Here is a 13,994-nt window from a genome sequence, read left to right as displayed (position 1 = left end):
CCCGTGGTGGAGTGTGAGTGTGATCAACACACCCTGTGGTGGAGTGTGAGTGTGGTCACCAACAGGCCACCAGGTAAGCTGAAGGCTGAGGTCAGAGCAGGGCCCCTGCTAGCAGAGACAGGTGACACACAAAGAGAAGCCATTTGATGACATCTGTCTTACTGTCTGGTAGTTAGCAGCGAGGAGGCTCTGCAGACCCAACGTGAATACTTCAGTTGCCCATTTCTGAGACCTAGCTTTATAAATAGAACACATGAAGGGATCTTAGCTAAATGCTAGTACTAACTTCAGTAATTTGCTTTAGAGGTGTCCAATTAAATACGTAGAAAATCGAATAAAATAATAATAATAAGTGACACAGCTTAAATGTTTACAAAAAAGCCAATGACAACAAAGCCAATGGCTTCCTTGGGTGTGAGAGACTTTATAGAGTCCATCAGCGCTCAAGCCCACTCTAGAGAGGCAGCCAGCCCTGCTCAATGCTGGCCACACCTTGCCAGCGTCCATTCCAGCCGGACCACCCAGTCCTGGGCTTGCTTTCCCACCAGTGACTGGGCTGGGAGTGTGCGAAGGACACAGAGGGAAGTCTTACTGGAAGGCTGTGGAAAATGTCCTCTCCCTGGAGAGAGCCCTGGGAAGAAGTGGCTGGAGGTGCGGGAGCCGAGGCTGAGTCAAGAGCCAGGCGCAGGAAGGAAGGGAGCGGAGGCGGCGGGGAGAGCCTGCAGATCTTACCCCGTGTTTCCACTTGCACAGGCATCTGAGTGTTTGTGTGGCTCATGGGAGGATTGCGTCACCACTCCCCAGACCCTGGGGAGATCCAGTGCACAGGGGCCCATGCGTGGCTGGCATCCGTGGATCCTCCCTCCATCAGGGCCTCCTTACCCAACTCTTCCTAAATAGCTTTTCCTGCTTTACAGTATTAAAAATGCTCTTGCTTTGTGAATATTCTGGGAGGTAAATTCTTAGCTATTACTTTCGATTCTTTTTAAAGAAAAAAAATCACCCGATCATTCATGAGGAAAGAAGATAGAATGACAGAGAAAATGCTGCAATTTTAAATCACTGAAGCATTATTACAAAATCTGTGAAAGTAAAATATGAGGTGTCTCAAAGAGGCTTTTGGCATGTGTGTGTGTGATTTTTGGCCGCAAGTTAAGGTTTAGTTCATCCATAAGAGGTGACTGTGGGAAAGACCAACACTGAGCAGATGCATAGGAGTTCGTCTTGTGTCTTGGTCGTCAGACTTGACAGGCTTTCTGCTCATGGAATGGACTTTTACCTGTAGAATCTTCTATTGCTCTTCATTTAAAATATATACGCTACATGTTTATAGTCTCCTTGGGTTCTTTATATGTCTCAGGAGCAGCAGAGCTGGGTCTTTTTCACTTTGTCATTCTACTCCTTCAGGTCAACTGTGGCTTCAAAGAGGGAGCAGTCTCAGAGCCCAGTGTGTGGCCGACCCCTGAGGACTCCCCAGTCTCAAAATAAGAGAACTCAGCCAGAAAATTCCACAGACGTGGGTGTGCAAGTTTTGGATGGTGCCTTGAGCACTTGAGGAGACCCTTTCTGCTCTACGCCAGAACTTGAAGTCATCTGAGCAGGATTTGGTATTGGAGCTTGACCTTGGGTCGCCATGTGTTTTTTCACTCCACCATGTGAGCCATAGCCTCCAGTTTGGATCAGGCGTTTTAAAGGACACAGGCCAGAACCCATAATACCAGCTGAATGCTGTACTTCTAGCCGTAACTCCACCACGTGCGCGTGCTGTGGCTCCTCTTTCCTAGACTACATGTTATTTAGTATGCATAATCTGTCACTGTCATTTCTTTGGGGAAAGGCATCATGCATTGTTCCAGATGTAGCCAGGGAGCCGTTCATAAAGATGTCTTTCCCGCCCTCTTATCTTCATCCCTCTTCCCGGTACCCAGGTGTGCCCAGCCTGTTCACTAGGAGAGATTGAGCGCAGGATCTGAGTTCGGTGTCCTCTTCCCTGTGGTCAGGATATGGGTGTGAAACTGAGCTATGGATGTCAGGCTCAATTCATATCAATTAACCACGTGGATAACAGTGCTGATTAACCACTACTGTTGCACTGTTTGAGAACATTTGGAAAATAACTTCAATATTAAGAGCCTTTGGAATTCTAGTACAGGTTTAAGTTACTAAGCTGTTCATAGGAAGATAGAGAATTTAAGCCCAGTTTTCTACCATGAGACCAGTAGAGCATAGGTTTCTCAGATTAAACAAGGAGCTGCTGCCAGCATGGCAGGGGGAAAGGGTGGAGGGGTGGAGTGAGCTGCCAGCGTGGAAGCAGCAGGCCCAGCTCCTGGTTCAGCTCTTCAGCTCATACCTGCAGCTCAGGGTGTGCAGTGGTATGGTCCATAACAACGCATCGGGGCATGGTTAGCGTGGGCGTGAACGTTCCTACATGTTCCCAGACATTGTAGCAATAATTGCCACTGTACATGCCCTTCCTGAGAACATAGCGTCTGAGCTATTTGATTTGTTCTTTAAAAAAAAAATCTTCCCCAAAATTCACATAATTCTTTGATTCAGATAGTACCCATCCATTCACACAGCCAAAACAAGATCCATAATCTCCACAAATCTGGGTATCTCCTGTGTCACCTGTTTTATTTTAAGTAAAAGCATTTCACTGTTTACCTTAAACTAGCTATAACCCAAAATGATTTCAGAGGATTTTTTTTAACATTGCCTTTTATCATTAATAAAACAGACACATTTGTTTAATCTGCCTTACCTTTGATCTTACCAAAAACAAAATCAGCGACACCATTTCCCGCTTGTTACAGTCTCCTTTTCCTCATCCCTCCCCTTCACTCCTGGCCTCCTGTCCACTCCTTCTTTAATACTTAATTAAGAAAAAGATTCTTTTGCTGAACTAGCTCCCAGGCACCAGGCATTAAAGGTGTCACCCTGCTTGAGGTCATTTGAGGGCTCAGTAGCAGCGTCTGATTTCTTGAACCAACATTCTCCTCTTCAAGAACAGTGCTGCGGTCCTTTTCCGCTGGACCGCAATGCTGCAGGTCTGTGTCCTTCATTCTCTCGTACACACCTTGATGTGTGCAAAGATGCACCCAGAGTAAGAACGGGAAAGTTAAACTTCATGTTAATGTGTTGCAAAAAATAATGAATTTCCAGCTTTTCATGGGGCTAGCTGGATAGATGTCTAAGACGATTTATCATGGAGTTCTATTTCTGAGATCTTCATGCTTTTATATACATGTATAGGTGTACACGCTGTGCTTCCGTGCATGTGTTTGGGATTTTTTGGTGATATGGGGGTTTGAACTCAGGGCCTCGTGCTTGCTCACCAGGTGCTTTTCCACTTGAGTCACAGCCCCAGCTCTCTCCTCATGCTTGATGAATACAAATAAACTCACAAGTACTCGTAATCTCTGGGGGTCACTGGGTGAGTCACCAGGGCCTGTCAGAGCTGTCTCTCCATTTTGTGGTCCCTTGTTAGCACCCCAGTGGGTAGCAAGCTGCTTTGAGCTTGAAGTAGTAAAGCAGGTACACCACCAAAAAAAAAAAAAACCAAACCAAAAACAAAAACCCGAGTCCCTGTTGTTTCCTACAAGACCTGTATAAACCATCCATCTCTTTATAGAGATTACCAGATAGCAAGACCAATAATCCAGAAGGAGCTGGCAGTGGAAATGAGAATTGAAATCCAGCTCTTTTCGTGTGGATGTGCATCTGTGACGCAGGCCTGACTCCGGCTTCTGCGGCAGCTCTGGATTTGCGGTCAGGAGTGAACACAAAGAACAGAGCCTCTGTTAGGGCAGGAAGCCAGGCCGGGGCCCAGCAGCAAGTCTGGGAAGGGTGAGCCCTGGCCCCGAGAGTGTCCTGCTGTCACTGTGGTAAATGAAAGTGTTCCTCAGCGGGAGCAGGTGGACAAGGACAATCTCTGATAGGAATCCTGAACACACCTGGAGGGGAGCTGCCTGGAGCCATCGTCCTGGCCCGAGAGGGACCTGGGCAGAGATGCGCCCTGGCTCAGAGCCTCGTGGCTGGGTGATTTCTTAACCAGCCCTGCACTTTGTAGAGGGTAGAGCGCTCAGGCCAAGTTCAACTTGGTCATGTACAATCTCTTCCCAGTCAATGAGAGTATACATTATAGTCCATCTTGATCTCTGTTGTAAAGACCTGTTTAGTCTTTCAGCATTTAATGTGTTGATCTTTATACATGTTACTTTGTTTCTTTGGTCTTCAACAATGTGAAGCAGGGCTTGCTGATTTTCATTCAGTTTATACTTTGTGACTGTCCCCTTACAAAGTAGTTGGGGGTGAGCATTGTCAGATTCTGTCACTGGGAGAGGAAAGAACACAAACTTTCACACAGAGGTGCTACAGATAAATGACTCCAGAAGGAGACCTCATAAACCTGAGCGCCCCCTCCGCCCCCCCCCCCCCGTTTCAGTGAACTTTCTTTTCATCCATCTTTTAGCTGAGAATGTAGCTAAACAAAACGTAACTAAACACAAAAGAGGTTAAAGGCAGAGGGGATTATCAACTAGAATCACCAGTCCATATAAAATATGTTTGTCATCATATATTTGCTTAAGCTTTTCATTTAGACTTTTGAAAGCCTCTGTGTGCCAGCCAGAAATGCACCTTACTGTTTCTGAAATACTTAGAATCCCTTGCATTGAAACGCCCAGAAAAAGGCAGTTTCTTGAGGTTAAGTCATCCTGTTAGACCACAGTCTGTATTGGGAGACAGTCCCCCGTTTTGTCTAGGAGAGGGGAGGTTCCAAGATGGAGGCATTCCAGACTCCTTGGGAAGAGACGAATCTGCCATTCCACATCTTCTACCATCACCTGCCTCCTGCCCCTGATCCACTTTGTGTCTGAGCCATCAAACATCTAAGGCATCCAGCTGGGTGCAGCTCATAGCTGCTGGATAGAATTCAATCCTAGATGCCAGCCAGTCCAAACATTGTTCCGATAAACTCGAGAGAGTTCAAAACGTAGGTTTGCGAAGCTCAAAGCTGACGGAGAACTAACTCAGGAGCCTGGGCCTGGACACAGGCACAAAGGACCCCCAGGCTTGGGTTTCACTGGGTGTATGGCTCTGGATCTCATTTCTGACACCAGCCTGTCAAAGCTGTATACAGATTAGCCGTAACAGAGTTTAATGGGGGAAGAATGAGATGGAGATGGAAACCCCTCGCAGCCAGAGGAGGCTTGGAGGACTCTGCTCTGCAGCACAGGCGGGCGTCGCTTGCGGGCTGCACGTGTCTGGTGGGAAGGAGGCTGGTGAGCTGCCACCTGCAGCTGACGAAAGCCCTGCGCTGGGCTGGGCTGGAGATCGGCTGTTTCCTGCAAGGTCCTTGCTCCAGTTAGGCCTCCAGTGCATTTGTGCCCGGAGGTTGCAGTTTCTTTGGTAAGGACTCCTGGATGGAGGCATCCTCAGGCTAAACTTGATCTAATCGAGGACCTTTGCTGCTACCAGTGCTAAAATGTTTGTTAGCTTTGTCAGCTTGTCCCCCCCCCCCCCACAACTTACCTGAGATTATCAGGAGATAAGAAGAGAGGTTTTTTTGTAGGTCAAGTGGCTTGAACTCCGCCTGGGCACTGTCCCTGAGCTCTTCAGCTCAAGGCTGCCACCCTACCCTTGAGTCAAGCTCCACTTCCCCTTTTCTGGAGGTTAACTGTAGATAAGAGTCTCAGGTTCTTTTGTGCTCAGGCTGGCTTTGAACCTTGATCCTCAGATCTCAACCTCCTGAGTAGCTAGGATTTAGGCATGAGCCACTGGGCCGGCAAAAAGGTTTCTTTTGGCACACAAAGATGTGCACATCTCTCCAGAGGCTCGTAGTAGACTTCTTTACAAACAACAGCTACCAATTGCGGTTGCACTTTTCCATTCCCCACCAGAAAGACACGAGGCTCCCAGCCTCTCCAGGCCCAGTCCACATTGGTTACACTGGGCTATTCAGTTTTAAACTGCCTTCCTAGCAGTTGCAAAGCATTATTATTTCATGGTGGCTTTCATTTGAATTCTTCTAGCATCTTTCCATGTGCTTGCTGTCCATTTACTTATTTTCTTTAAGGTATTTGTTCAGGTTGTTAGCTTACTTTTTAAAGTGAGGGCAAGAGTTTCTTATATATTCTGTATGTTAAACCTGTATCAGAAGTACTGTTAAGAAGTAGTTTCTCCTATAGGTTATCTTTCAGTTCTCCTAAGGGTATTCCCTGTTGTAAAAAATGTAGATATTTTGGGGGCTAGGAACATGGCCTAGTGGTAAATACTCACCTAGTGTGCATGAAGCCTGCGTTCTGATCCTCAGTACCACATACCCAGAAAAAATCCAGTAAGTGGTGCTGTGACTCAAGTGGTAGAGTGCTAGCTTGAGAAAGCCCAAGACCAGTGCCCAGGCCAACTAAAAAATAAATAAATAATATTTAGTTTTTATAAAGTCTACTTTATCTACTTTACTGCTTTTTATGTCATATTTAAGGGACCATTGTCAGACTGACCTTCAGATGTGCCAACTTTTCTAAGAATTGTATAGAGTTTACTCACACATGTGGGTATTTGTTCTATTCTGAGTTAATGTGTATGGATAGTACAAGACAGCCTCCCAGAGCCACTGCTGAAGCATTGCTCTCTCTCCGCTCGGTAGCTCAGTGCGCTTGTCACAAGTCCATCACCAGAAGTGGCGCATGTATTGCTGGATACTCTACCCTGGTGCCACTTTTCTTCAGGCCTGTACTAGACAGTTCTGATTATGTGACTTTTGTAGAGAGTTCTGAAGTGGAGAGTTGTGATTCCTCTACCTTCTTTATTTTTCTAGATTGTTTTAGCTGCTTGGTATCCCATGAATTTCCATATGAACTTTGGAATGGATTTTTCCATTCTTAAACATTAAAAGACAAACCCTGGGGTTTTGATTGCATGGAGTGTAGACTGGTTTGAGATAGTGTTGACATCTTTAACAAGGTCGCAACTTTCCATCTCTCCAGCTTTTTATTTAAGTCATTTTCCCAATTCATTTCAGTGCCATTTGAACATTTTCAGTGTACAATGTACAATTCTTGTAATTCCTTGGTACATTGTGTACCTTAGTGTGGTATTCTTTTTCATTCTATTATAAATACAATTATTTTGTTAGCTTCCTTCTAAGATGATTCCTATTTGTAGAAATATACCTGATTTTTATGAGTTAATTTTACATCTTGCAAATGTGTTGAGTTTATTAGTTCTTCTGGTTTTGTTATGAATTCTTTGGGGTTTTCCACACATAAAACTATCTTATTTGTGTATAGAGAACTTTACTACTTCTTTTCCAGTTTGCAACTCTTACTTCTTTTCTGGCCTAATTGCATGGCTGATGCAGTGGTTTCCTTTGGAACAGGTTAACCTCAAGGCCTCTAGGTGGAGGCCTCCAGGTGGAGGTGAGTGGGTGGATTTGGAGCATGGAGGCCAGGTCTAAGTCCCAGCTAGATCCTCCGAGGCGGGACTTGTCACCGAGTTGCTGATGTGTTTAAAGCCACCTGGCCACCACCACGAGGGCAGCACAGGAAGAAGAGAAGCAGGGCACTAGCCTGGAGAAGGAGCCACATTGTAGAACTCTAGGAGCAGTCAAGCCGGATTCCTTTTCCCCTTCACCCAGGGCTTATTCTACAAATGAAGCTCCTGGGCGCCTCTGTGCTGGTCCACAGAGAACGACCCACAGCCCCCATCGAGTCTTGCTCTTTTGTCCACCTGTGGCTGTATACTCCTCCAGACCCCAGTGAGCATGCAGGGGGAGGAGGACGGGAGGGGTGGGGAGAGGGGGAAAAGGAGAAGAGAAATCTTTTGTTTAGGTGCAGCTCTGATGAGGGCAAATGCCAATTAGTACATGGCATTTTTGTCTCCCAGCTCAGGGGCTTCCTTGATAGTGTGAGAATAGCGTGATTGCATTCATCTGACATGGTAGCTGCTCTGTAGACACAATTCTCGGTGTTTTTTTTATATTTTTTTCCTGTTCCACCAATCTCTGGATTATGTTGGACTGGTTTTAGAATAGTATCTAAATTTCTATGTCCTAGGCTGGTTTTTTTCCTCCTAAAAATATAAATTTTTTTATGTTTTATATATGCCTAAGTGTTTGTTCATAAGAGATGCAACTTTTCTTAAAAAAAATATATATATATATATGCCCGAAGCTTGGCCTAGTGGTAGAGTGCTTGCCTAGCATGTACGAAGATCCGGTTCAATTCCTCGGTACCACGTACATAGAAAATAAGCCGGAAGTGGTGCTGAGGATCAAGTGGTAGAGCTCTAGCCTTGAGAAAGTCCAAGGACAGTGCTCAGGCCCTGAGCTCAAGCACAGGATTGACAAAAACAAAAACAACAAAAAAAAACACCTCATTAAAGTTTATTTCTGTGGGAATTTTTTTAAATGTTTTTGACTGGTTTTTGTCTTTCTCTTTTGAAATCTGTAGCCAGCAAGAACATTAGTCATGACAAGCATGCCATCTGAGTAAGTACTTTCTATTTAATGTACAACATCACCTTTCCTCATATAGTATATAGTTCTGGGAGCTTTTGGGCAGTTCATGTATCTCTACTGTATTACTTTTCCTTGACATAGTTAATGCCAGACTGAGAAGGTTACTGAAAAATTCTAAATGTGGTTAAATATGAACAGTGCAGTGCTAAAAATTTTCAGTTTACTTAGACAACCTGAAGAGAGGTTATACATTCTTGCTATTCCTTTTGCTTTCTTAATTACCAATGGCTCTGTTTATTCACCCTCACTTCATGGGTGTCCAATAAACAGAGCTATGGCAGCAGGAGGGTTTCGTTAGGGTGGTAAAGGAACCTGCGGTGGGAAGAATTCTGTCCCCACACTGAAGCACTATCTATCTGCCATCTCGTGAAAGAGTTAATGACTTGCTGGCAGGCTCTTATCGTCTTCCTTAAACATTTAGCACAACAGAGAATAGCCAACAAAAATACAGTCCTCTATTCTTTGCAGCCGATTTTTAGATTTCTATTTAATAGGGAAAACCGCACTTTTTTGTGTCAGTCCTAGGTTTTGTGGTTTTAAGACATCTGCAGAATGTTGGGCCATGGCAGTGAAAATGTGCTTCGGGAGACTGCTTTGTGCGCAGACGCTGGGCCTACCCAGCTGGAAATCTGAGCATGGTCTTCGAACACCGCAGTTACGTGGTTGAAAAGGAGCCTGCTCATAACTGTCATAAGTGTTATGAAATATTTGTGGCATGGTAAATTGTCTAACATAAAAATGATTGTTAAATATGAGTATTTTTTAATGTCCTCTCATTTTTTAATCTCAAACAGTAATAACTAGGTTTTTTTTTCTTCATTAAAGGCTTTAAAGCAAAAGCTTTCCCTCTAGTCCACGTGGTAATCTCAGTCTTTTCTTGTCACTGCTGTGTCAGCCAGGTCCCCACCTTGGTGAGCTGTGTCTGAAAGGCAGTCATTGCCATTCAGTGCACTCAGCATACGGCTGCGACTGCAGCTAGAACAGGGAAGCTAGATAGCCACAAAGAAGAGTTGTTGAAATCTTCGTTTAGAGGTGTTGGCTTTTTAGAGGGTTTTTTTTTCCCTGCTCAGAGGTTTTCCTTTCATAATTTACCACCTTGATAAGGAGTTAGAGTGTTTTATTTAAAAAGATAGCTGGATAAATGGAAAGGACACAGGTGACAGTGCCGTAAGGGAATGGTAGACCAGATGGTAAATAGTAACAAGCCATGTGAAAGTAAGGATCCTTCCACATGATTCACCCTAAGATTTGATCATGTATGTGTGTGCATGCACACACACATGCCAGCACTGGAGTTTACACTCACAACACCATACTCTCAGTTGGCTTTTTTGTTGAAGTCTGGCACTCTGCCACTTGAGACCCACTAGTTACTGAGATGTAAGAATCTGTTCCTTTCTGCTGGACTGTGTTCAAACCATCATCCTCAAATCTCAGCCAACTGATCAGGACTGCCACAGGTGCCCGGCACAGTGGGGATTTTCAAACGGTCTTTTCTTTCTTTCTTAGTAGGTAAACTATGTTTGACACTACAAAGTCATACTTTAAAGCAAAATAAGTGAATATGAATTTTGGTCCTGACTATCACACATTGGTCAAGTACTCCTAGGAAATAAAGAATTGGAGTGGGGCTGAGCCCTGAGCTGGTGCCAGGGGTCTATTGTGGGTGCTTCTTTCTCCTGTCCAGGGGCGAGCGGGAGAGTCATGCACAGTCTTGGGGCCTACTTGCTCAGCCATTCAAAAAGAAGATGCTTAGAACTGAAAGTTGAACCTTTCTCATTTTCCCAAATAGGGGATTAAGAAAAGTGTAAAGAAAGTAAGACCTAAGTAGTAAAACCGAAGTTACTTTCAGCTTTCGCAGCCTCCTAGCTTTCTATTATGCTTAGCATTGTCTCATGGCTAGTGTGTCGAGTTTTGACGCCCTCCCTGTCTGGCAGGAAGCAGAACATCATCATGCAAGTGGTGAAAAGGCTGCAGGGCTTCTCGATCGCCCCCGAAGTTGGTGAGGGCACCACCCACGTCCTGGCCGGGAGGCCTGTCCGCACCCTCAGCGTGCTGCTGGGACTGGCGCGGGGCTGCTGGGTCCTGTCTTACGAGTGGGTAAGCCTGTGCTGGAATGGCCCACGGGGGGTGGGAGGTCCCGGGGGGCAGGGGCGCCACGGATCCCTGTGCCCCTCACTCAGGAGAGAACCAGGGCGCCTTCCACACAGCAGAAATCAGGTCAGAACAGACTTGGACCAAAAATACCAAGTATGCTTTCTCACACTCAAAGCAGCGTTGCTCTCTGTTTGACCAAGAAATAACGTGACCCATGCTAGTGATGGTTTGAAAAGCCAAAAGAATTCAGTGCTTGTTTTTCCAGATGGATTTACTTAAGATGGAACATGCTCATTTAATCCCATTTGGATACGTTTCATCTTGCATATGTCCATCCGTATATTATCTGCCCCATTTCTGTGCATGCAGAGCATTCTTTTAAAAATACATTGTCACTTCCCTAACTCATCAAAACTGAAGTGGTCTGCTCTTCACTCCACCTCTGCTTCAATATTGCCTCATCTGGCTGTCTGATGAGGGACTGTCATTTACACGTGTGGCATGTCACACTCACCCTTCCTCCTCCTCCCTCCTCATCCTTCCCCAAGAACATGCTGTATTGGTAGTACCCTGTTAATTTAAGCAGTAGAATTACACTATGAAGCAAACTACCAATGTATTTTAGGAATGGCTCTCTTCTTTCTCCTCTGTCATGACAGCTTTGTGTTGGAGAAGGCTTAAAAAAATAAATGTAGGCTCAGAGACACAGAATAAAAAAGGTTGTACTAAAAAAGAAAATACTTATTTGCATTGGTGGCAGTTGGCTTACTATCTAGCACAGAGACAATGTTATCGCTTACGTCTCAGCTTCTGTGGATAAATTCGAGTTCAGAATATCTGAGTATCTTCAGTCATCCTTTCCCTCCCTCGGGTCTCAGAAGAGAAATGTTTTGTCTTTTTGATAAAGATCTGTGTGTGTACCTGATTGTGTACTTCTGGGGCTTGACGCCTCTGGGAAGAGTAGATTACAGGAGGTAGGAGTCACTGCTGGCTCACACAGATGCACACTGAGGTTCTGGGACCTCTCTGTGAGGGCCAGCCCCCACTCTCCGCTCTCCACTCGGGGAGACATCTGGGCTCGGGTAGAGGCTTTGGGGACTCTGCAGGGCTGAGTAAGAGAAGGAGGGAGACGCACAGTTCAGCACACGTGTCACGCTCAGGACGGGGAGATGACCCTGGAATGCCCGACCACACCGTGAATGCACTGTGCACAGATGCAGCCCGCGAGGAAAATAGTGAAAGGCACTTGACCCTGACGGGGGGAAACCAGGCGGCACCGCCGTAGACAGACGTAAGAAATCTGATGACTCCAACTCAACACTGCCATGCTTAAGTATAAGCTTAGTATGCATGTGTAGGATCTGCATGCTCAAAAAGCCAAAAAAAGAAACTAAGATTCAGGTTTTAAAGAATTTTAACAGCTACGTAGAGGGAGAGAAAGAAATATGCTATCTATGGACTGACGGACTCACTGCAGTTCTGATGTCACACTTCCCCAAACTAGATTTGATCCGTTCCCAACCAACATCCCAGTAGAAGGAAAAGCTGGAATAAAAGCACCAAGAAACCACTAGTGGAACACTCAGTGGAAACGGCAATACTGCTGTTTTCTAGAATGTCCACTTTCTGTCTCACCTCATCCAACCAACAATTCCCTTCACCACCCCACCTCACCCCCACCAATGTCCCCACCACAGACACAGAAATCAGAGCTTGGGTTCAGGCAGAAATCTTTACATGGCTGTTTACTTAGGATCCTGGAGATGACAGAGACGTCCCTCACTGGTGAGTGGATGAGCAAATGGATTATTCCACCCAGAGTCCAGAAACAGAAACAAGAGCTAGCAGACATGAGAAGGAGGCCAAAGCTGGGCGACTCTGTCGCCTTTGCTACGTTAGAACAAGCCAATCTCAGGGGTCAGAGTCTGATCCCATTTGTGGGCTGTTCTAATAAAGGCAAAACTGATGGCAGAGCAGATGTGAAGAGGCCAAGAGTCAAGGCAGGAGTAGGTCTGGGTGCCAGCAATAGCTCCTGAGTTGTATGAGGTGTTGGAACTCCTTTGTGTGCTCTTGTGCTAGCACAGAGGACTCTGTGTGCGTGCACACATGTGCGTGCATGCACAAGTAAATATTCTGTCAGTGAATGTTCTCTATCATGTCAGCTAAGAGGGCTTCTCCACTCAGAGGTGGTCTGCTCAGCATGTTTCTCTGAGGTTTGATTCTCCCCAGATCCCAGGCGTGTACCTTCTCCACTTGTCTGCCTGTCCTCCTGGCCTTCCCGGGAATTCTGGGTGACCAGAAGCTCTAGAGGGAAAAGGGACTCCATCCCCACCCCTATTCCTGGCTTCCTCTCCCCTCCTTTCCCCTCCATCTGCCTCCCAACCTTCCCGTGCTGAACCCTGACTCTCTCACACTGTGCCCCAAAACACCTGTACCAATGTCTCCAAAAGTTAAGCACAGTAAAACGCCAGACCTATCGGCAGCAATAGCTTCCCAGCTTGGCCCGTCGGGCCCTTGTTCAGATTTCCCCAGTGGTTTCATTATTTGTATTCAGCCAGGTACTACTCAAATCATTTTCCAAACAGTTGGAGTTTAATTAGAGATTAACTCTTGGCTCTATTCTGCTGGGCTGGTTCTCTCAGGGCCCCCAGCAGGGTGTGAGGGCCGGTACCTGCCCCCTTCCCGCCCTTTCCACACCCATGCACCACACCGGAGACAGTCAGGCGTGCCCGCCCGTGGGAAGCGGCCGGCCTGTGCAGTGGATTGATGTAGAGCAGCTTGAAAGTAGAGCTGTGTGTCACGGTGCCACTCCCCAGCCCTACCCGAGTGTGGATCACGTGCAGCAGTTCCTGCCGCCTTTCACACTCGGCACTGAGTGAGAAGGGAAGGGAATCCCTGTGTCTCTGTTCAGTGGAGCTGCTTGATCCTCCAAGTTCACAGCATTTCTTTGGGAGAAGGCGGAGCTGCCACCATTAAGAAAGCTACTCCACAGAATTACCAAAATTTAGTACCTAGTGTAATCTCTCCGTGGTGTAATGTGGTAGATGAGCTTCACAGGTTGTCATTTTCTATAGGCGAGAGCTGGAGAAGAATTGCATGAGAAGGTCCCGCTCCAGCCTCCTTCTTCTGACCGTTTCCAGGGCAGTTGGGGGATTCTTAAAATATTCTCTTTGGCTTACATTAGAAACTTGTCTCCAAGGAAAACATGACTGAGAATGTTTTTATTTCAGGGTTTGTGTAGTATTTTCTGGAAAATTCTGTGAAGAATCATTGTAGCCGTCGTTCAAAATCAGATGGTTGTCGGTGGCCAGTTAGTCATACCAAAAAATCACGGTGATTCTATAAGAAACGTCAGCTTGAATTTTTCCTTAGACTT

The 13,994-nt window shown here is 45.9% G+C and overlaps 1 protein-coding gene across 1 annotated transcript in view; it reads left to right on the top strand.

Moving 5' to 3' along the window:
• The window catches only part of Mcph1 (microcephalin 1), a 153,775-nt gene that overhangs the window by 44,825 nt on the left and 94,956 nt on the right, over nucleotides 1-13,994 (top strand). The window contains exons 10-11 of the mRNA XM_090353739.1: nucleotides 8,454-8,491; nucleotides 10,459-10,621. Of these exons, the coding sequence (XP_090209865.1) occupies nucleotides 8,454-8,491; nucleotides 10,459-10,621 (201 nt within the window). The remainder of the gene's footprint in view (nucleotides 1-8,453; nucleotides 8,492-10,458; nucleotides 10,622-13,994) is intronic.

Source organism: Megascapheus bottae, chromosome 20 (assembly GCF_031878675.1).
Source record: "Megascapheus bottae isolate mThoBot1 chromosome 20, mThoBot2.hap1, whole genome shotgun sequence".
NCBI lineage: Eukaryota > Metazoa > Chordata > Mammalia > Rodentia > Geomyidae > Megascapheus > Megascapheus bottae.
This window is presented reverse-complemented; position numbering and strand designations above follow the sequence as displayed.